The sequence below is a fragment of the Paramormyrops kingsleyae genome, chromosome 8, assembly GCF_048594095.1.
Source record: "Paramormyrops kingsleyae isolate MSU_618 chromosome 8, PKINGS_0.4, whole genome shotgun sequence".
Lineage (NCBI taxonomy): Eukaryota > Metazoa > Chordata > Actinopteri > Osteoglossiformes > Mormyridae > Paramormyrops > Paramormyrops kingsleyae.
This window is the reverse complement of record NC_132804.1, coordinates 30,750,984-30,769,847: the sequence shown is the minus strand read 5'-3', so window position 1 is coordinate 30,769,847 and position 18,864 is coordinate 30,750,984. Positions and strand designations below refer to the sequence as shown.

Below are 18,864 nucleotides of genomic sequence, written 5' to 3'. Positions count from 1 at the left end.
GCCATTTAATCAAAAACCGGAAGAAGGCAAGTATGTTAGAGAAATATATACTAACACATGCACTCACATTCCCTAACGTACTTTCACTTCTGATCATACTCCTTTTCAGGATTATGATCCTGAAAATTTTGGACAACAATGCAAGTCGTAATTTACGTTTCATTACAGTGCAAATCACCACACCGCTCACTTCGAACCAAAGTCAAACTCTGATCCAGCGGATTAGTCGCATTTGGCGAGATCAAAGTCCATGGTGACGGCAAAGCCAGAGAGGTGGTAAAAAATTTATTTAATTTTGCAACAAAATACAGGAACTGTAGTATTTTCATGATTAGGACACTAAACACATCATTATTCCAGCACCTGGAGTGGAAAATAGCCTACACAGATAAAAGGTACAACTTTAACCATTCTAATTTAAAAACACATTGCCACAGAGACACGACATCAATATTAACTGTTATTAAAACAAATATCTGTACAAGGTTCCTTCATCTTTAAAAGAAGCAGGCCAGGGGGTGGGTGGCAGTCGAGAGATTCAAGGACAGCTGCATGCTACAGGTCACCAGCACCGGGGGGGCTTGGGGGGGGGTGGTGAGAGAGGTTCATTTTGACTTCCGCCGTTTGGCCTGCACCGGACCTGCGGCAGCACTGGCATCTGTGAGAAACGGACAGCGGGGACACGGGCATCAGATTAGGGACAGTAATGATGGAGAGAGGCAATGCCACAGTGAAGAATCCAGCCTAGTGTGGTTTCTGTGGGCAAAAGGTTGTTGCTTCAAATCCCAGGATCAGTAAAGTGATGTCATCACTGGGCGCCTGAGGAAAGCCCTTCACCCTCAATTGCTCCAGGGACTGGCTGACCTTGCTTTCTCAAAAATGTATGTCAGTTTGAATAAAAGCATCTAAATAAATAAAAATGTAAATTAAATGGCAAACTGCTACAGAAACCCAAAGACCCTCCCTCCGTAAGAGCTTTGCATATGCCCTGCCCACCCAGTCCAGCACAGGCTCTCCCCAGGGAAGTACCCAGCGGGTATCTACCCATCCACCATCTTGGACCCTTGGCGCCTCGTACCTTTAGCAGCGGCCGTGCTGGAGGCGGAGCCCGGCCTGGCTGCCCGCTTCCTCTGCCCGTTCTCGGGGACCTCCTGCGAGGCCGCGGGCCCCTCCTCCAGCTCCTTCTCCACTCGTGAGCTCCGCCGACCGGGTCCCTTCTGCTTCTCTGGGCCAGCCTTCGGATCCCTAAAAGGGGTCAGGGGTCGGGCGGTTAATAACAGTGGGCATTCTGGGTAACCGGTGCCCGCCTGTCTCAGTCTGGAATGATCCTATCTGTTCTGTCTTCTATAAACATCTTCCCCCTTATCTGTTGCTAAGCCATGTTACCAGTTAGTTTCCTCCCGAGAATATAGCAGATCACTTCCACTGGCTTCCCAAAAATGAAAACATGTGCTGTAGTACCTTGGCACAAAGCTGGAGGGCGTCTCTCTCTTCTTCACACTGTGGAAGTGAAAAATCGACGGTGAATCAACACTTATAAACATTGTCAGACTATCCACAGCATGACCAGTGTCCTATTTCATTATGTGCTACACATAGAATTCAGTTTTTTTTTTAAATGTAAACTGCTGACCCAGTTATTCACCTGAAATAATTGAAAAAATAATAATAAATCTACCGTATTTCCCGCACTATAACGCGCACTGCATTATAAGGCGCACCGTCAATCAGTGGTCTATTTTCAAACTTTTTCCACATACAAGGCGCACCGGACTTTAAGGCGCTTTAAGCAAAACAGTCAGATAAGCCAGTCAACGAAAATTTATTTTACATCACGTGTTCACAATTACTGTCAACATTGTTCAAACGTTTACGAGCGTCTTCACTACTCTTTAACACGTAAAAAAACAAGAGTCTTATACCGCTAAATCAAAAGTCAGCCTATTAACAATAACTCAAAATTGAACACTTATAATATGGTCCTATACCACTAAATCAAAAGTCAGCGTATTCATAATAACTCTTGAAATTGTTAATTTATAACACGTGAAGCACTACACAATACACTCACTTTTCAATACTAAAACATTCAAATCGCTTCGAGTTCAGTATGCACAACAGAAATTAATCCACGTTTAAAGCGCACTGGATTTAAAGAATCACTGTTATTTTTTAAGAAAATCAAAGGCTTTTTAGTGCGCCTTATAGTGCGGAAAATACGGTATACCCCAGTCAGCACATGACACAAAGCGGGAGACACCCTGGATGGGATGCTAGACCATCACAGGGCTCACATGCACACACATGTGTTTGTATTCATGCATATCTTTATGGGGACTCTCCATTCATTTCTATGGGGAAAACTTTAATCCCCTTTAACATGACAACCTAAACCCCTACCCAGCCGTAACCTTAACCATAAATAACATAACAAAATACAAGATTTTTGGCACTTTTAGGTTTTTGATTGCAGTCACAGATTTTTATAAAATTGATTTTCCCTTTGTGGGGACCAAAAAATGTCCCGCTACATCAGAATCACCAGTTTTCATCACATTGCAGGAACGTTTGATCCCCACAATGCCACAGACACACAGACACACACACACACACACAGACACACACCAGAGTTTCATTTCCCCTAACCACTAATCTATGTCTGGAAGTCTCACCCCTGTTCAGTCACTGACGCCGTCTCATCTCCTGTTTGGGGAGGGAGAGAAAGATAAAATAAATGGCTGCATTATACAGTGCTCACTGCTTCCATTAGCAAGAACCCACCACACCGCTATTAGCATTACAGTTATTACAATGACATGTGAATATAACTGGGCCTTTCAGCATGACATACCTGCAGCACCGATGGGAGGCTGCTCTGTCACAGGTGTGTCCAGTTGAGCCGGTACTGTGAAGCATGAACATGGACATTGAGAGCATGTGATGAGGAATCGGGAGAATGGAGCAGTGTATGAGATCCACAAGGACACAGAAACTGGAAATGGCGACCATAGCCATTCAGATTAAGGTAATTACAGTCTTTAACTGCCTCTGCATTTTTAATTTCCTAAATTTCTTGCAGTGACTCGGATAATATTATTAGAGAGATGCAGCTAATGGAATAATCCTGTGTAGCAAATGCAGGGTAATTATGTGTCACCTCTGTCATCAGGCTGCAGGTCCAATGTGGTGACGCTGACCTGGCACTGCATGATGTATGCTGGGGCTGCACAGAAACAGCCACAACGGCATGAGGTACCTCACGGGCTGCGCAGCGACGGCCTTGGGAGTATGAGGTACCTTACAGGCTGCGCAGCAACGGCCTTGGGAGTATGAGGTACCTTACAGGCTGCGCAGCAACGGCCTTGGGAGTATGAGGTACCTTACAGGCTGCGCAGCAACGGCCTTGGAGGCATGAGGTACCTTACAGGCTGCGCAGCAACGGCCTTGGGAGTATGAGGTACCTTACAGGCTGCGCAGCAATGGCCTTGGGAGTATGAGGTACCTTACAGGCTGCGCAGCAACGGCCTTGGAGGCATGAGGTACCTTACAGGCTGCGCAGCAACGGCCTTGGAGGCATGAGGTACCTTACAGGCTGCGCAGCAACGGCCTTGGGAGTATGAGGTACCTTACAGGCTGCGCAGCAACGGCCTTGGAGGCATGAGGTACCTTACAGGCTGCGCAGCAACGGCCTTGGGAGTATGAGGTACCTTACAGGCTGCGCAGCAACGGCCTTGGGAGTATGAGGTACCTTACAGGCTGCGCAGCAACGGCCTTGGGAGTATGAGGTACCTTACAGGCTGCGCAGCAACGGCCTTGGGAGTATGAGGTACCTTACAGGCTGCGCAGCAACGGCCTTGGGAGTATGAGGTACCTTACAGGCTGCGCAGCAACGGCATTGGGAGTATGAGGTACCTTACAGGCTGCGCAGCAACGGCCTTGGGAGTATGAGGTACCTTACAGGCTGCGCAGCAACGGCCTTGGGAGTATGAGGTACCTTACAGGCTGCGCAGCAACGGCCTTGGGAGTATGAGGTACCTTACAGGCTGCGCAGCAACGGCCTTGGGAGTATGAGGTACCTTACAGGCTGCGCAGCAACGGCCTTGGGAGTATGAGGTACCCTAGGGACTGCGTAGAAATGGCTGCGAGGGCATGAGGTACCTTACAGGCTGCGCAGAAACGGCCAATAGGCATGAGGTACCTTACAGGCTACACAAAAATGGCTGCGAGGGCATAAAATAGCATTGGCATGAACTGTCATTCCCCCCGCCCCCTCCACTCCCCTTCTGCAGCCAGGCACGTTACCTTGGCTCCCAGGCTGCTCTCCTGGGTTGCGGGTGGCTTCCGGCGCCTGTGCAGCCGAGGCTGGCTGGCCAGCTTCCATCACCACAAGGGGAGTCTGGAGCTCAGGGGGAGTGACGGCTGGGGCCGGAGCACCACCCGACAGAGTTGGGGGAGTCGGAGCTGGAGGTGCAGCAGCAGGAGTACAAGGAGTAGAGGGAGAGGCCTGGGCAGGGACGGGGGAGGGGAGAGGAGCGGCTGGGCTCGGCTGTTTAGCGGCCGGTTGGTGTGCTTCCCCGGCGGTGTTGGCTACAGGGGGAGCTGGGGAAGGCACGGAGCCAGGGGCCGCAGGGGCCCTTTTGGGGCCCAGAGTCTTGTGGGGCTCGGCTTTCTGAGTGACGTCTGCGGAAGCCGCACCAGCCTTGGTTGTGGGTGACTGGCTGGATTTGGTCGTGGACACAGTCGGTGGTGGTGACAGTGGGGTCCTCCGAAAGGTAGTGGCAGAAACCGGAGAAACTGCCGGGCTCGAGCAAGGAGGTGGTGACGCCAGGGGCTGAGTGAAGGGGGACAGGGTGGCAGCACCGGGTCGCGGAGAAGGCTGCCCCCCAGACATCTCAGTAGGGGCGCTGCCTTCCTGTTTTGGGGTGCTGGGTGGATGCCGTGTTGACTGGGGGGGTTTGGTGGCTTGGCCAGAAGGCATCTGGATCTGTGGTGGTGCTGGGCGACCAGGCTGGCCACTGGCTATCCCGGCAGAGGACGGCAGGGTCACGGCCCTGACATTAGGGGACGGCGAGAGCTGTATGCTGGCTGGCATCTGAATCGATCCCACCATGGTGACAGCTTGAGGCCGGATGCTGGTGGTCGAAGCCCCAGTAGAAGCAGGGACTTGAAAAACGGGGTTGATTAACATGGGTGTCGTGATGAAGGATGCAGGACGGGGATTGGCCATGGCAGCAGTGGTCGTCAGACGAGCTTCCAGAGGCTTAATGTTCTTGTTGGGCATGGTGACCACGGTGGAAACGAGGGCCGGGCTGACATGAGGCATTGTGCTGGCAGGGGAGCTAACGGCATTGGATGTCACGTAGACAGTGATATTTGTGGGACCAGACGATGATGATGCCGTCGATAAAGAGGACTGTGGCTTCTGCAACACCAGAGACACGTTCGGCATGGGGTCTGGGTTAGAACCAGTACAGGGACTTGGATTTGGACTGGGACTGACAGTGGTGTTGAGCCTGGGAATGGGAGAAGGAGCAGGGAAGGGGTTGGGTTTGGACTCTCCTTCAGATGTGACAGTTGGACCACTGGTGTCGGGGGCCTGAGGGCCACTGGGCGGGTTCTGAATCTCCTTATCTACAGAGGGAGCCCCTGCTTCTTTCCACCCCTGGCCGCCTTCCAATAGGCCCTCCTGCTTGGTATCCTGGGACACGTTGAGCACTCCTGAGTTGTCCAGCAACTGGCTCAGTGAGGTCGGAGCCTCCCGGAGTGCAGGGGATGGGCTTGGCTTCAACTCCTGCTGCACACCTACATGTGGCTGCGTCCGGTTAGCCATAGGGACATCTTGTCTGGCCATCTCCTCGGTAGCGATTCCCCTCTGCTCCGCCACTACAGCGGGGCTCCTGGCTGCCAAAGCAGATGGCTCTTTCTGAAGCGGAGCTCCCGCTCGCTGTTGCTCTGCGGAGGTTACTGGGATGTCCTTGCTCACATCTGTAAGCTTGGCATGGACATTGTGGAAGGAGCTCTGTGGCTCCAGAGCTGCTGGGGCCATCGCTATGGGGCTGTGCAGCACCGAATGGGGGGCAGGGCCTACGCTCTGGACAGTGATGGCAGCCTGAGAATGTGGGGGGCAGCCCGGGGTGATTTTAGCTCCCCTCTGCCTCACAGGGCTGGGGGTCGTCTTCCGGCTCGAAGCCGGGCTGGATCGGCGACTGTTGCTTGGACTGGCTCTCTTTGCTGGACCAGTAGGTGGCAGCCTTTCCGCCTTTCCAGGTGTAGCTGTGGCACTCCCGGCCAGGAACGACTGCTGATTGTTGCCATTGTTAGTGGGAGAAGGCGAGGTCAGGCTTGGAGGGGCCTGTCCAATGGCTTTCAGGGTAGTGGGATTGAGGCCTTGTTGATCAAACACACGGGTCATATTAGGCTGTCTGGGAGGCAGCGGGATGTTAATTTGTGGAGGGAAAAGACCAGCAATGGAAGCATTGAGCCGCTCTGGTGAAAGGTTAATCTCAGAGGGCTCTGTGCTGGGAGGGCGATTTGAGGATGTGAGTGAGTGGTGGTAGGGCCTAGGGCTAGCTCGGTTTGGAGTCTTGGGCCTGGAACTCTGGGTTGTAGCAGTAGGGGCACTGGGGAAATGGAGGCCATGTGAGCCTGGCATGGAGCCCGTCTGTTGGGGCTGCTGCTGCTGCTGCTGCTGCTGTGGAACTGAGCCTTGGTGCTGTGGAACAGGCGATGGTCCAGACTTCAGTATCGGACCCTGCCCAATGTTTGCCGGTGGCACAGACTCATGGGCTGATGGATTCTGGGTGGCAGGTATTGTAGGAATTTCCTCAGAGGTTGGTGGCAAGCCACCTTGCCCAACTTCAGTCACAGGCACTGGCATCCTCCTTGCAGGTCCGGCCAGTTGGGGGTTTATCATGATGGGGACAGCCCGCGGCTTGTCTGGGGATGGCGGGATTCCAGCATGGCCCTGCAGGTTAATCATGGCAGGCATGTTGCCCTGCTGTGATACGGGCGGCCTTTGCACTTCAGCTGGATTAAGCACAGCCCTGGGCGTGTGGCTTCCTTGCTGCGGATGTGCCATCCTCATCTTAGCCTGTTCCTGCTGCATCATGAGCATCATCATCATCTGTTGCTGCTGTTGCTGTTGCGGCTGCTGTTGGTGGTGGTGCTGCTGTTGGTGTAGCTGGTGTTGCTGCTGCAGCTGCTGCTGCTGTTGTTGTGAGTGATGCTGCTGCTGCATTTGCTGCTGTTGTTGCAGCTGATTCTGTTGTTGCTGCTGTAATTGTTGCAGCTGATTCTGTTGCTGTAACTGTTGCAGTTGGTTCTGTTGCTGCTGTAGCTGGTTCTGCTGTTGCTGCTGTAGCTGGTTCTGCTGTTGCTGCTGTAGCTGGTTCTGCTGTTGCTGCTGTAACTGCTGTAGCTGGTTCTGTTGCTGTTGCAGCTGGTTCTGCTGCTGTAGTTGCTGTAGTTGGTTCTGTTGCTGTTGCAGTTGGTTCTGCTGCTGTAATTGTTGCATCTGGTTCTGTTGCAGCTGATTCTGTTGTTGCTGTAGCTGTTGCATCGGGTTTTGTTGCTGCTGTTGCATCTGGTTCTGCTGCTGTTGTAGCTGTTGTAGTTGGTTCTGCTGTTGTTGCTGTAGTAGTTGGTTCTGTTGTTGCAGCTGGTTCTGCTGCTGTAGCTGCTGTAGTTGGTTCTGCTGCTGTAGCTGTTGTAATTGGTTCTGCTGCAGCTGGTTCTGCTGCTGTAGTTGTTGTAACTGGTTCTGCTGCTGCTGTTGTTGGAGCTGATTTTGCTGCTGCAGCTGGTTCTGTTGTTGCTGTTGTAACTGATTTTGTGGTGGCTGTTGTTGATGGTGTTGGTGTGGTTGCATTTGCTGCTGCGGTAGTTGTTGGTGTTGCTGCAGATGCTGCTGGTGTTGCTGTTGGTGGTGGTGTTGCTGCTGCTGCTGAAGCTGGTGAAGATGTAGCTGTTGCTGGGATTGTGGTATCATCCCTGCCTGGCCTGGGGTTGGTCTCTGCATTTGTTGCTGCTGCTGCTGCATTTGTTGCTGTTGCTGTTGCTGCATGAACTGAAGTTGCTGTATTGCCCTTTGGTCTCCTGGTTGCGCGGGAAATCCTACAAGTGATAATAAATTAAGCATTATGATAGCACTGGTTAACGTTAATAAGAAATGCCTGAGAATAACAGGTTGCAATAAACATCCATCTATATGAAGTATGAGTTACCTTGAGACCTGCCTCCAAATTCCATGTGTTTGGGGCCAGCGGGGTCCAGATTGGGCCCCTGCTCAGTGCCGCCACTTTGGCCCTCAAGCTCCTCCATCCCCTGGGACCGAATCTCAGGCATACCCCTTTACACAAGAGCAAGACAGTGAAAGAAGAGATTCAGGGGGTAGATTCAGTATTTCCACATTTAGCTCAATAGAGTTGCCATCTCTCTTCTGGGCACTTGCCTAATGTAGATAAAAACAACTCAGAAGATGCAGACCTCCCACTAACTTTCACAGGGAGATTACCTGCCTTAATTTAAACAATCTAAACAAACCCCAATGAGTCTAGGGAAGCAGACAAACTCAAGCTAAACCTTCCCGCTCATGTCCACATGGCCGCTGAGGCCATCCTTACCCAGGAGCTTCCTCGGCCGACTGCCCTGCCGCTCCTCCAACGGTACTGCCCTTCTTCTTACGCGGGGGTTTCTTCTTCTTGGGTTTAGCTGGGGCGGCACCAGCCTGCTTCCCACCGGGCCCAAATTGACTGGCAGAGATATCGCTCTGAAGCAGGTTGACCAGCAGGGGGCTGGTGAGCGTCACATCTTTGTTTCCAGGGAAGCCGCCAGCTTGCCCACATTGGCCACCCATCGCCATCTGGCCGGCAAACTGGGGGTTGAAGGGCAGCCCATGAGTCGCGGGGAAGTGGCCGCTGCCGGGGGGCATGCCCACAGCTATGCCGGCCTGCTGTGGAGGCGGCGGCGGAGGCGGAGGTTGCTGCGCTTGGGCCTGCATCTCCGGCACCATCTGCTGCAGAGGCATGTCACTTGCACTGCCACTGGCATCCCCGTGCTGCGGCTGCTGCGGCGTCATTAGCTGCGGCTGCTGCTGTTTTTGCTGCTGTAGCTGTTGAAGCTGCTGTAGCTGATGAAGCTGCTGCTGCTGTTGCTGCACCATATGGTGGCCTCCTGGAAGTCGCATCTGCGGCCCATGCAGGGCCATGGTCTGGGCAGGCCCGCCATTGGACGGGACCTGCTGAGACTGCGGCTGCTGCTGGACAATCTGTCCCTGGAACATGGCTGGGTTGGCCTGCATGTTGGGTGCTGGGCCGCGCATTATTTGACCTTGCATGGCCCCCGGCTGCCCCTTCACCCCGAAGCTTTGCTTGTTTCCCTGCATCTGCCCAGATGCGATCTGCTCCATCATGGCATTCGCATTCTGCTGCAGCAGGATTACCTGGCCACTGACCACCTGGCCCTGCTGCGGTGCCACCTGCCTGGGGGGAGTCATGCCCCTGTGTGGGCCCATGCCGGGGGACTGAGCTCCCAGCACCATCTGTGCCTGGCCCCCAAGCTGGGGCCTGGGGGTCACTGCCGATCCTCCAGTCTGGCCCTGAACCACCTGCCCCAGCGATGAGGCTGCAGAGGAGGAGGTGGAGGAGATAGGCTGATGTTGCATGCCCATGCCCTGAGCCTGGGTGACCTGTGGGGGCTGGAGAGCCATCATATTGCCCTGGGGACCTGCCTGCATGTGGCTCACAGCTGGCGAAGTCATCTGTGTTCCTGGGGGCAAAGTCCAGAAACACAATCAAATCACCACTGACCATTGCCCCCTCCGGAGATCTTCCACGCTGACGTGCCTCAGGTGAGCAGTACGTACCCACGTGCGGCATGCTGTGGCTCCCTTGCACCTGCGGGCTGCTGCTGGGCACAGGCGTGCCTGTCACACCAGCCGTCGGCTGTCCCTGGATGAAGTTCTGAGCACCTTGCGCATTTGGGAAGCTCCCTGGCATCCGTTTCGGCATGCCTGGGATGACACATCACTGTGAAGTAGGCCAGGCCATCGCTGGTGCATCAATTAAACAGCCGGCAAGTACGGAAACAGGTGCACTACACGACTCGTGGATAAGAACTCAGGAGGTCCTACTCATGCTGAGACCGTGTACATGTGCTTTTGGGTTTCACCATTTTATAGTCTTTATGGCAATGAGGTTTCAGCTATTTAATCAGACAGTTCAGACAAACTAGCTTACTGATACATTTTAGCACCGGAATAAGAAATGAAAGTGTTCATCAAATTAATGCCCAGTGAGAAGTGCAGAAGGCCCCTACCTCCCATGCCGGGCTGGGCACCCTGCTGAGTCATGCCCATAAAACCAGGCTGCATCTTGCCTTGCTGCCCCAGTGCAGCTCTGCCAGGAGAGCCAACCGCTTGAGGGAAGCCGCCCTGCGGGGTGGGTGGGCGTGGGCCCATCTGGGCCTGGTTCTGGCCCGGGGTCGGAGGGGTTCCAGGGGAGCCGTGCTGGAATGGCGAGGGCGAGGACCCCGGGGACCGGCCTGCGAGGTGGACCTGTGGGGCAGAGGAGGGCGGCAAAGGGGACGGCGGTGGGCCTCTTGGCACAGCCATGCCCGGGGTCCCTCCTGGTGGGGGCTTAGGCTGGGGAGCTGCAAACTGGCCCGGCGGCTGGGCCTGCTGCTGCCCTGGTGGGCCAAAGGCCTGGACGGCTTGCTGGCTCCCAAAGGGGTATGGTGGTGGCGGGTGGCTGGGCATCTGCGGCAAGGACGGGCGCGTCACCCCTCCCATGGGGCCTTTACGCCAGGCATGTCCTTGGGTGGGCGGAGCCTGCAGGATGCCTGATGGGAGCTGGTTCCAGCCAGTGGGAACAGCAGTTTGGCTGGAGGCATGAAAAGGAGCATGGGAAGCTGCCAGCTGGGCCTGGTGGTGCTGCTGCTGCTGCAGGGCCGTGGGGTTCAGCTGACGGGCAGCCTGCATGGGGTGGCCCTGGGGAGGCATGGCCACCGGGCCGTGGGCCGTCTGCTGGGTTGGCACTGGAGGCTGCTGGTGCTGCTGGAGACCTGACAGCATTGGGTCCATGGAATCTGAAGAGTGGGAAAAAGCAAAGTATACAGAGTACTGTGTAGCAGCTAAGGACATGGGGCTATGTGGGGTTACGGAGGATTATTCTCCTGAAAAAGGGGCCACATACCTGCGTGGGAAGGGGCTCGAGGGGGTCTGGTCTGCATCTGACCACTAACCCCAGGTACCATGCCTTGGGGAGGCATACCTGGGCCAGAAGCACCCATCATCATGGCGGGGTTGTTCATTCGTATGCCTCCTGCGGTAACGGGGGGGGGGGGGGTGGTAGTGGTAAATACATCGTGAATACACATATAGATATATCGTGGAGGGTCGATTGCCACTGGTACAGTGAAAAAGCCACTTCCCCTGACCAGCACCACTGTTGTGGGAGACCTGCTCCACAGGAAAAGTGCATCTACCACAGGCTGACCCCGGCAATCGACAAGGAAGGACATCAGAGACCCTCCGTCATACCAGATTTTTGGAGATGTTTACAAAGTATAACACTTAGTCTCGCTAGTATTTTCTTCAGAAAACAAACCCCCCCCCCCCCCCATGTAGCGGGACTCCAGGGGGAACACTTTCGGAGAATGCTCGCCTTAGGTAATTTCATTTTGTTTGTTGCCCAGCGGCTGTGGCATTTCTTATGCTGTGTGTCTGTGTGTGTTGCTTTTATTTCTGTAAACTGTGCAATCCTTCCATCCCACCCTACATGCAGCCAGGACATGAAATAGATGCAAACTACAGTTCTCCTTCTCCCAAGATGCTTCAGGTCACCTTACACTGGGACTAGGAAATCATGGCCGGCCGGGGGCGGCATTTCATAGCAGCTACGAGTGCCACCAACTCCATACCCGGAAGGTGGTGGCACCAGGGAGCCCAGGTTCAGTGCCCACCAACTTCTCACTAAACTGATGCCCTCAGATGATATGAAGGCAGTGGTGGCTTCACTGGTGAGCGTGGAGACTAGCCCCCTTGCAGTCCGGTGAGGCACAAACTGCCTACCAATCCCTGCCTTGGCTGGTGTTCAAAGACCACAAGAGCATCAGGACAGAGACACAGACTAGGATTCTGGGTGATCTTCAAAGCCTAGTTAGTAGGATGCCACTCACCATGACTATGCAGGATTGGAGTTGTTTGGTACAGGCCCTGTCCGTCTACCCTCCCCACTGCCAGTGTACACGAGGACATGCTCATTGAGCATGCCACCACTGTTCAAGTTGGTGGGCCTCCAAGGGTATGGTTCCTCATGCTTGGGGTGGTCACTGGCCTCCCAGTAGCCACTGTCTTGGGACAGGATTAGCTAAGGTTGGAAGCTCTGTGCAATGCTGCCATTCAGAGCTAGAACGACCAAGGCTAGCAGCAGCCGATCCCGCCAGATGACTGGCCACCTGGGACATCAATCGCCAGGGCCTGGATGAGGGACTAGCTGTACTGACCTGGGTTGAGTGCCGAAGACTAGAATTACTATCAACTATGCCTCACCTGCCAGTGAACATCACTATGACTGTCACTGCCCAACTTTAGCTGAGGTTCCCCTTGAATAGGTAAATAAAAAAATCAATGCTTCCATGGTTCGCTCACAGCCATGAGAAAGTAAGTAAGCGAACATTTTTTTATCAAAGCATGGTACAATGTTTTAATTTTTATTTGAAAATTAAAGACCAACAAGGGATAAAACCACACAACAGTATTGCCAGACCAAACCACAGGAGTAAGGGATGAGAGATTAAAACAATAAACTAGAGATGCACCGATTGTATCAGTCATCGGCTGATACAGAAACAACAGGCCAGTGGTTAAAAAAAGAGCTAATATTTACCACCGACAATTCCCTTTAAAATAGTGACCCATATGGCTTTGCACACCAGCATACTAAACAATTAGGAGAATGTCAGCTGTGTGGAATTAGTTTAATATCGTTAGAAAGGCATTTTGCAAACATTGCTCTACTTAAATTTCACAAGGAGTATCTACTGCTAATCATTTCAACACAGCAAATTTAACTATCTATAAGGGGAGATAGTGAAGAGTGTTTCTGTGTGTCTGAAAAACAAATCCGTTCCAGTAAAGAAGGCAGCAGTACTGCCGAATAATGTCAGTAATGTAAGTGTTTGATTGCAAAACAAAATTCAATTCAGTGCAGACAGTGCAAATCAAAAGATATTACTCAGAAAATGACAGTTTATCATATTTGATGATCAGCCCTTCACTGTTAAAAATGTTATAAATATACAAGATATACCTGCCCTAAAGGAGGCTTGACCTGCATGCCCTCCTTAGGGTGGTGGTCCATCAACATCCCTAGCCAGTCCCTGAACCTGACTGTCATGTTGCAAAGGAGGGAATCCAAAAGAGGCTGCAGCTGGGCATCATGCAAATGATCACGGTCCCCAAGCCAGATGGCACTTCAGAATTTGCCTGAATGACGTGCCTAAGTTTGACAGCTAGCTGAGTGTCTGGGTAAACCACAATTAGGCTCAACCCTGGACCTAACGTACAGGCTACTGACAAGTGCTTATGAACCAGGAAGCAAAAGAAAAAAAAAACAGCCTTTAGTGCCCATGGAGAACACAGGCAGTACTGGATGCCCCCCTTCATCATCACTGGGTACCTGCCACCTTTGCTGCGGCCCCGAGAAAATAATATCAAGCCTGCATTGAAACTACTCACAACACACTTCCAAGAAACAGACACAAACCTTCAGGGGCTGGCAAGCTATCATCAATGCTTTGTGCCTCATGGTTGTTCCCTAACGGCTACTCTTTCAGGCCTGACCTGAAAAGCGACACCCGACAGGATGCAGTGGATTAAGTGGCGGAAATCTCGTTCGCAGCCCGCGAGTGAACCAGTGCTCCAAACCCAACCATCCATCTGTAGTCTGACACTCCAGAACGGGATCTAGGAGCTCTCCAGCATCACGGAGACCAGGTACACCCTGTACTGCACCTCTCCCACGAGCTAATGCCCGTCCAACAGAGACAAGCAATCATAAAGACATGGGGTCTACGGGGAGCTGTGGTAGGTCAATCACTGCAGGACCGACAAACAACCCGATTCACCCAATCAGCACCAGATACCGTGACATCACTCACAATGGGAGAACTACCTCAAGAATGACAGAACAGAAAATTGTATAGACTGCAACAGCTATCCAGGCAGGAATATAAAATCCAAAACCCTCCAGATGACAATGTTCAGAGAAAAACGACATGTGTGGAAAAAGGCAAAAATGCTCATTATCCTGTAAACACCATTAATATGATGAAGCATAGTGGTGGCAGAATCATGTGATGGGAATGATTTTCAGCTGGTCAGGACTGAGGACAAGCTGAATGTAGTCAAATACAGGGCAACTCAACAGACTTGAGCTCAACAGACCTAAGGTTTGGGCAGAGGTTCACGACCCTAAGCACACAGCCAGCGCTACACTGGAGTGGTATGAATGGCCCAGTCATAGCCCAGATCCCAATCCGACTCTGCATCTGTGCACAGACTTCCAAATGATTGTTCACCAATGATCCCCATTCAAGTCTATAGTTTTTTTAATACGATGATCAAAAATTGCAGGATCCAGATGTTCAAAGCTAAAAAAGACTAACCCCAAAAAATCTGTAAAAAAAAAAAAAAAGCTGTAACTGCAGCTAAAGGTAGTGTGGGGGGTAAATTCTTATGCGGCTAACAAATGTCTGCCTTTTTGTTTAACCTTTGTGTCACGTTTGGCACCTTCAAAGTGCAAAATTCAAAAATCCCAGTTAAATCGACTCAAAGTTGAAAGACTACAAAACGCGGAAAAGTCCACAGGAGGTGAATCACTGCATATAATCACACACATACAATTTCCTCAGAAAAATATACTTCACGGTAAATTTCCATAATTCATTCCCAGATGAAATATAACAGGAAAACAAAAATCCTTAAATTAAACCATATATATAACCATGACCATGAAACAATACCAATAATTCAATTACATCTCAGATGTAATAAAGACAGACAGAGAGACCGATAGAGTAATAATACAAGCCCTTACCAGGACCCTGTTGCATGGGAAAACCAGCCTCCATTCGCATCTGACCGCCAGCCCCAACTGGGCCATTGGGCCGCACCTCCTGACCTCTGTTCACTGCAACGTTTATAGCGCCCTCCCCTACGTGGAAGGGGTGACAAAATCTTTGTTAATTATATTGTTTAAAACAGCAGCTGATAGAGAGCAGTGTAAATAATAACTACCACAGCCTTTTCATGGGATTGTCAAGTGACAAAACAATGAATTTTTCAGTATGACCCCCATGCTGACACCCATCCCCAGCTCCATGCCCACCCCCATTTCCATACCCAGCCCCTACCCTCTATCTGCACAGACAGGATGCCCAGGTCGCGTAGCTGTTGGTGGTTGTTCTGTGCCAGGAGGCGCAGGCGGTCAGCGGCGTCGCGCGGGATGTTGAATGTGATACGGACGCTGTTCCAGGGCTCTACGTGTCGAGGCTGCAGTCTCTCCAGGCCTGGGGGAAACATTGAAAACTTTTACAAAATATAGTAACAGCAATCTCGAATTTTCACAACACATCATACAGTCATCATACACAACAATCAGTGCATACAATACTTTCCTTTCCTTACAGAATGATATAACACTCAATAATCACTCTGTCAGCTACTCAAAGTAACATGGGATGAAAGTGACGCCTCGTCTTCAGCCGCTTACAGAACACAGAGTTGGCCTCCAGCTATGCTTACCCAGTTGCAGGAGGCCTGGCATGCTGTGTAGGATGCCATCCAGTTTTTCCTGGAAGTCCTCATCGTCCATGTTCCCCTTGAAGGCGATGAAGATGGTGGAGTCTTCCTTCTGACTCCAAGCCTTGGGTAGGGTTTCATGGTGACCACCACCCTCGTCACCATCATCCTCCTCAACTCCCGAGTCCAGGTCCGCGTCTGGGTGGCCACTGAATTCCAGCGTGTGTCGCCGACTGGGCCTGTGTGCCATCGCAGTGTCTCGCAGGCAAGTGGCCGTCGTCTTTACACACTTTGGTCCTACTGGAAGCATTAGGAGTCAGTGCCACACAGCTGTGTAACACATCATAGCCTGTACTGCGGGATCGCTATGTCACACTTGCGCAAGACAGCCTGAAATTTCATCTGTTTTTACACTTTTCTAAGACCAAAAATGGCTACATAATCATCAGGACCCCCACAGCCCCCAAAAAGTTCAGTATTTATAATTTCAGCAATTCAAATACTGCTTATTTATATATTTATAAATTTGTATTTTTAAGGTTCTCAAAACTCCATGTATTATACCGATAACACACCTGATTCAAGTAATTACCCCAAAAAATAATCCCAGCGCGTTTTATTGGCTGAATGGATGTTCATAGCGTCCCATAACATATTCGTTATATTACAGGTACAATAGGTTATAATGATTCGATAGATACGTAACATGTGAAAGAATGGTGCTCATTTTGGTCAATTAACTCGCCACATAAATTAATTTAAAAAATCAATTCATCAACAGGCGCCCATTAGGTGTTTTAACTACCTCTTGCATTGGTTGGCAAGGCAAAATTAGAGACACGATATATCTGTGCGTTATAGCCTTTGCTCCACTTTACTACAATGAATGCAGGACATATACGAATACCTTAAACGAATCAAGGAAATCGTAAACCGCGAAAAACATTATTTTCTAAAATCACATCTGCTTCAGTTTAGACGTTTGGTTTTGACATTGTTTATCTGTTGCAAATGTCGTTGGTTTTGTTTACAACTTCATAATAAATAGTTCGGTTTACTGTATATACACCATATCGATATTCGCAGCAATCATTTATTTTATTGCGTAGGAATAAATAACTATGTCTGCAGCACTTGTTTCACAGAGAAAACGAAATAGCAAACTAATAATTCACTTGCTGTCTATCTGGATATCAAAATTACAGGCCAAGAAAAAAAACATGGCAACATTTCGAAGTGTTTGTTTAGAAAGCAATTTTTCAAACCATATGATTCGTTTAATCATCTGTGCATTTTTATCGATTGCAAAAAATATATAGTCTGATTGAAAACCAACCTTTATTAGATCACTCAGTCCATCTGGATACAAATCCCACTATTCAGTAACGAAAGACAGAACGAGCGGCCGTCACAACACAGGGAATGGATAGAAGAGCTTCTCTTTCTTATATCGTGCTATAGGCTACCTAAGTATTTCGTTTATTCGCATGATTTACAAATAAAAGCACAAATAGCGCCTAATTTTACAATAATCTTTTAAAATCAACTACAAGCCACGATAGTCATCTTCCGTATTTTACGCAAAAATGCGGCTTTATTTTTGTATGACCGAAGTGAGAACGGAAACATCGAAGAATTTGATTGGTTACGGGTTTTCGTTTAATTCAGTAAAAGCCGATTTGTTTGGAGGAGATCTCAGCCAATAGCCGCGCAGAACCTTCAAGATAGGGTTCGCATAAAAGGTTGCAAATTTTCTGTTCCCCCTGAACTTGCTTTTCATAAAACTGTATGTTACGCTCAGTTTTATCGTAACTCTAATTAATATATTTAAATTAATATAACGCGGAGAATATTTTTCATGTAGCATTTGTCGTTACATGACATTCACCTAGTCATGGGTTAGTCAGTTTCCTAAAACATGATTTTTATTATTTTTGTTTTCCATTATTTAACACAATGATACAAGATTACAGTTCCGGTAATCTAGTTACTGGCCTCTGGGTACCTAGAAGACCCCACCCCTTCACGTCTCCATTCGACGTACCCTGGACGGTCTGCAATAGGTTGCACATACACTCTGGACTGCCGAAGGAAACTGGAGAACCCAGAAGAAACCCATACGACACGCAAACTCCACATACGTGCAGAACAAACACAGTATTAAATTCCCAGCCCTTGGAGGTGGCAGACAAGAGCGCTACCCCCTGAGCCACTGTTCCATCGACAATATTAATAAGAAAACGTGGCTATGAATACAGTGAAAAAAAATTATGATAAAGGGTAAAAACAAAGGGATTGGCAGTTGGAAATAAAACAACTACACTGAATTCTTATTATTTTTGAAATTATATTTTGACGTTTTTCTCAAGCAGAATATTAATATGACACAGTAAGTAGCTAATACTTTAACTCTTAAGAATGCATTACAGTACATCTAAAATTACATACATTTTTCATACAATTTTCAGATTCAATGTACATGAATACACTCAAGCATCTTTGCTCCACTTTTATTACTACAATGAATGCAGGACATTTTTCATTTTGGAAATGGATGTTTGGGCACACTGGAAACAAGTCACATTACATTTCCTCACAATGGAAAATCTATGAAAGGTCAATTAGAATGTGATATTGAGGTCAGATCACCCAGTCAGTCACTGGTGCACAATCAAAAACAAGAGGACAACTGCAGCCAGTGCTGCTGGGTTAGTGAGTATTGAAACCCAGCTCTCCCCTTGCTAGGTGCTCTGCGGTTGTCATGGCGAACCCAGTATGCTGTTATAATCTCAAAGCGATGCTAAATGCAGTGAAGTTTGCTGCCATTTTTCAAGCTACATAGAAATTGACACGATTTAATGCCACAAATTACAGCCACTGAGGAATGTAGGAATTGTTTGGTGTCTAGAATAAAATGAGAATCCCTATTTGCCCTCGTCTTTTTGTATTTTGCATATTTTAAAATGAAGTTATGAAAACCAGCCTGGTTGGATGTATTTTGTAGGCATAAGAAAACAAAGTTAAAATGGTCAGAAGTGAAAGGAAGACAGCCTTTCACATTAGAG

The 18,864-nt window shown here is 49.8% G+C and overlaps 1 protein-coding gene across 2 annotated transcripts; it reads right to left on the bottom strand.

Annotated features, from left to right (window-relative positions):
- Positions 1–266: 266 nt before the first annotated feature.
- On the bottom strand, positions 267–17,418 carry ncoa6 (nuclear receptor coactivator 6). 2 transcript variants are annotated; one of them, XM_023796731.2, is made up of 15 exons: positions 17,136–17,418; positions 15,803–16,099; positions 15,412–15,567; positions 15,096–15,212; positions 11,190–11,318; positions 10,315–11,082; positions 9,863–10,009; positions 8,622–9,765; positions 8,223–8,347; positions 4,303–8,112; positions 2,852–2,905; positions 2,673–2,703; positions 1,462–1,500; positions 1,079–1,245; positions 267–658 (listed from the first exon to the last, which is right to left on the bottom strand). In XM_023796731.2, the coding sequence occupies exons 2-15, from the start codon at positions 16,047–16,049 to the stop codon at positions 606–608; spliced, it is 6,987 nt and encodes a 2,328-aa protein (XP_023652499.2). In that variant the 5' UTR covers positions 16,050–16,099; positions 17,136–17,418; the 3' UTR covers positions 267–605. The 2 variants fall into 2 exon arrangements, with proteins under 2 accessions (XP_023652499.2, XP_023652500.2); XM_023796732.2 differs by having other exon boundaries at positions 15,803–16,096.
- Between the last annotated feature and the right edge of the window lie 1,446 nt (positions 17,419–18,864).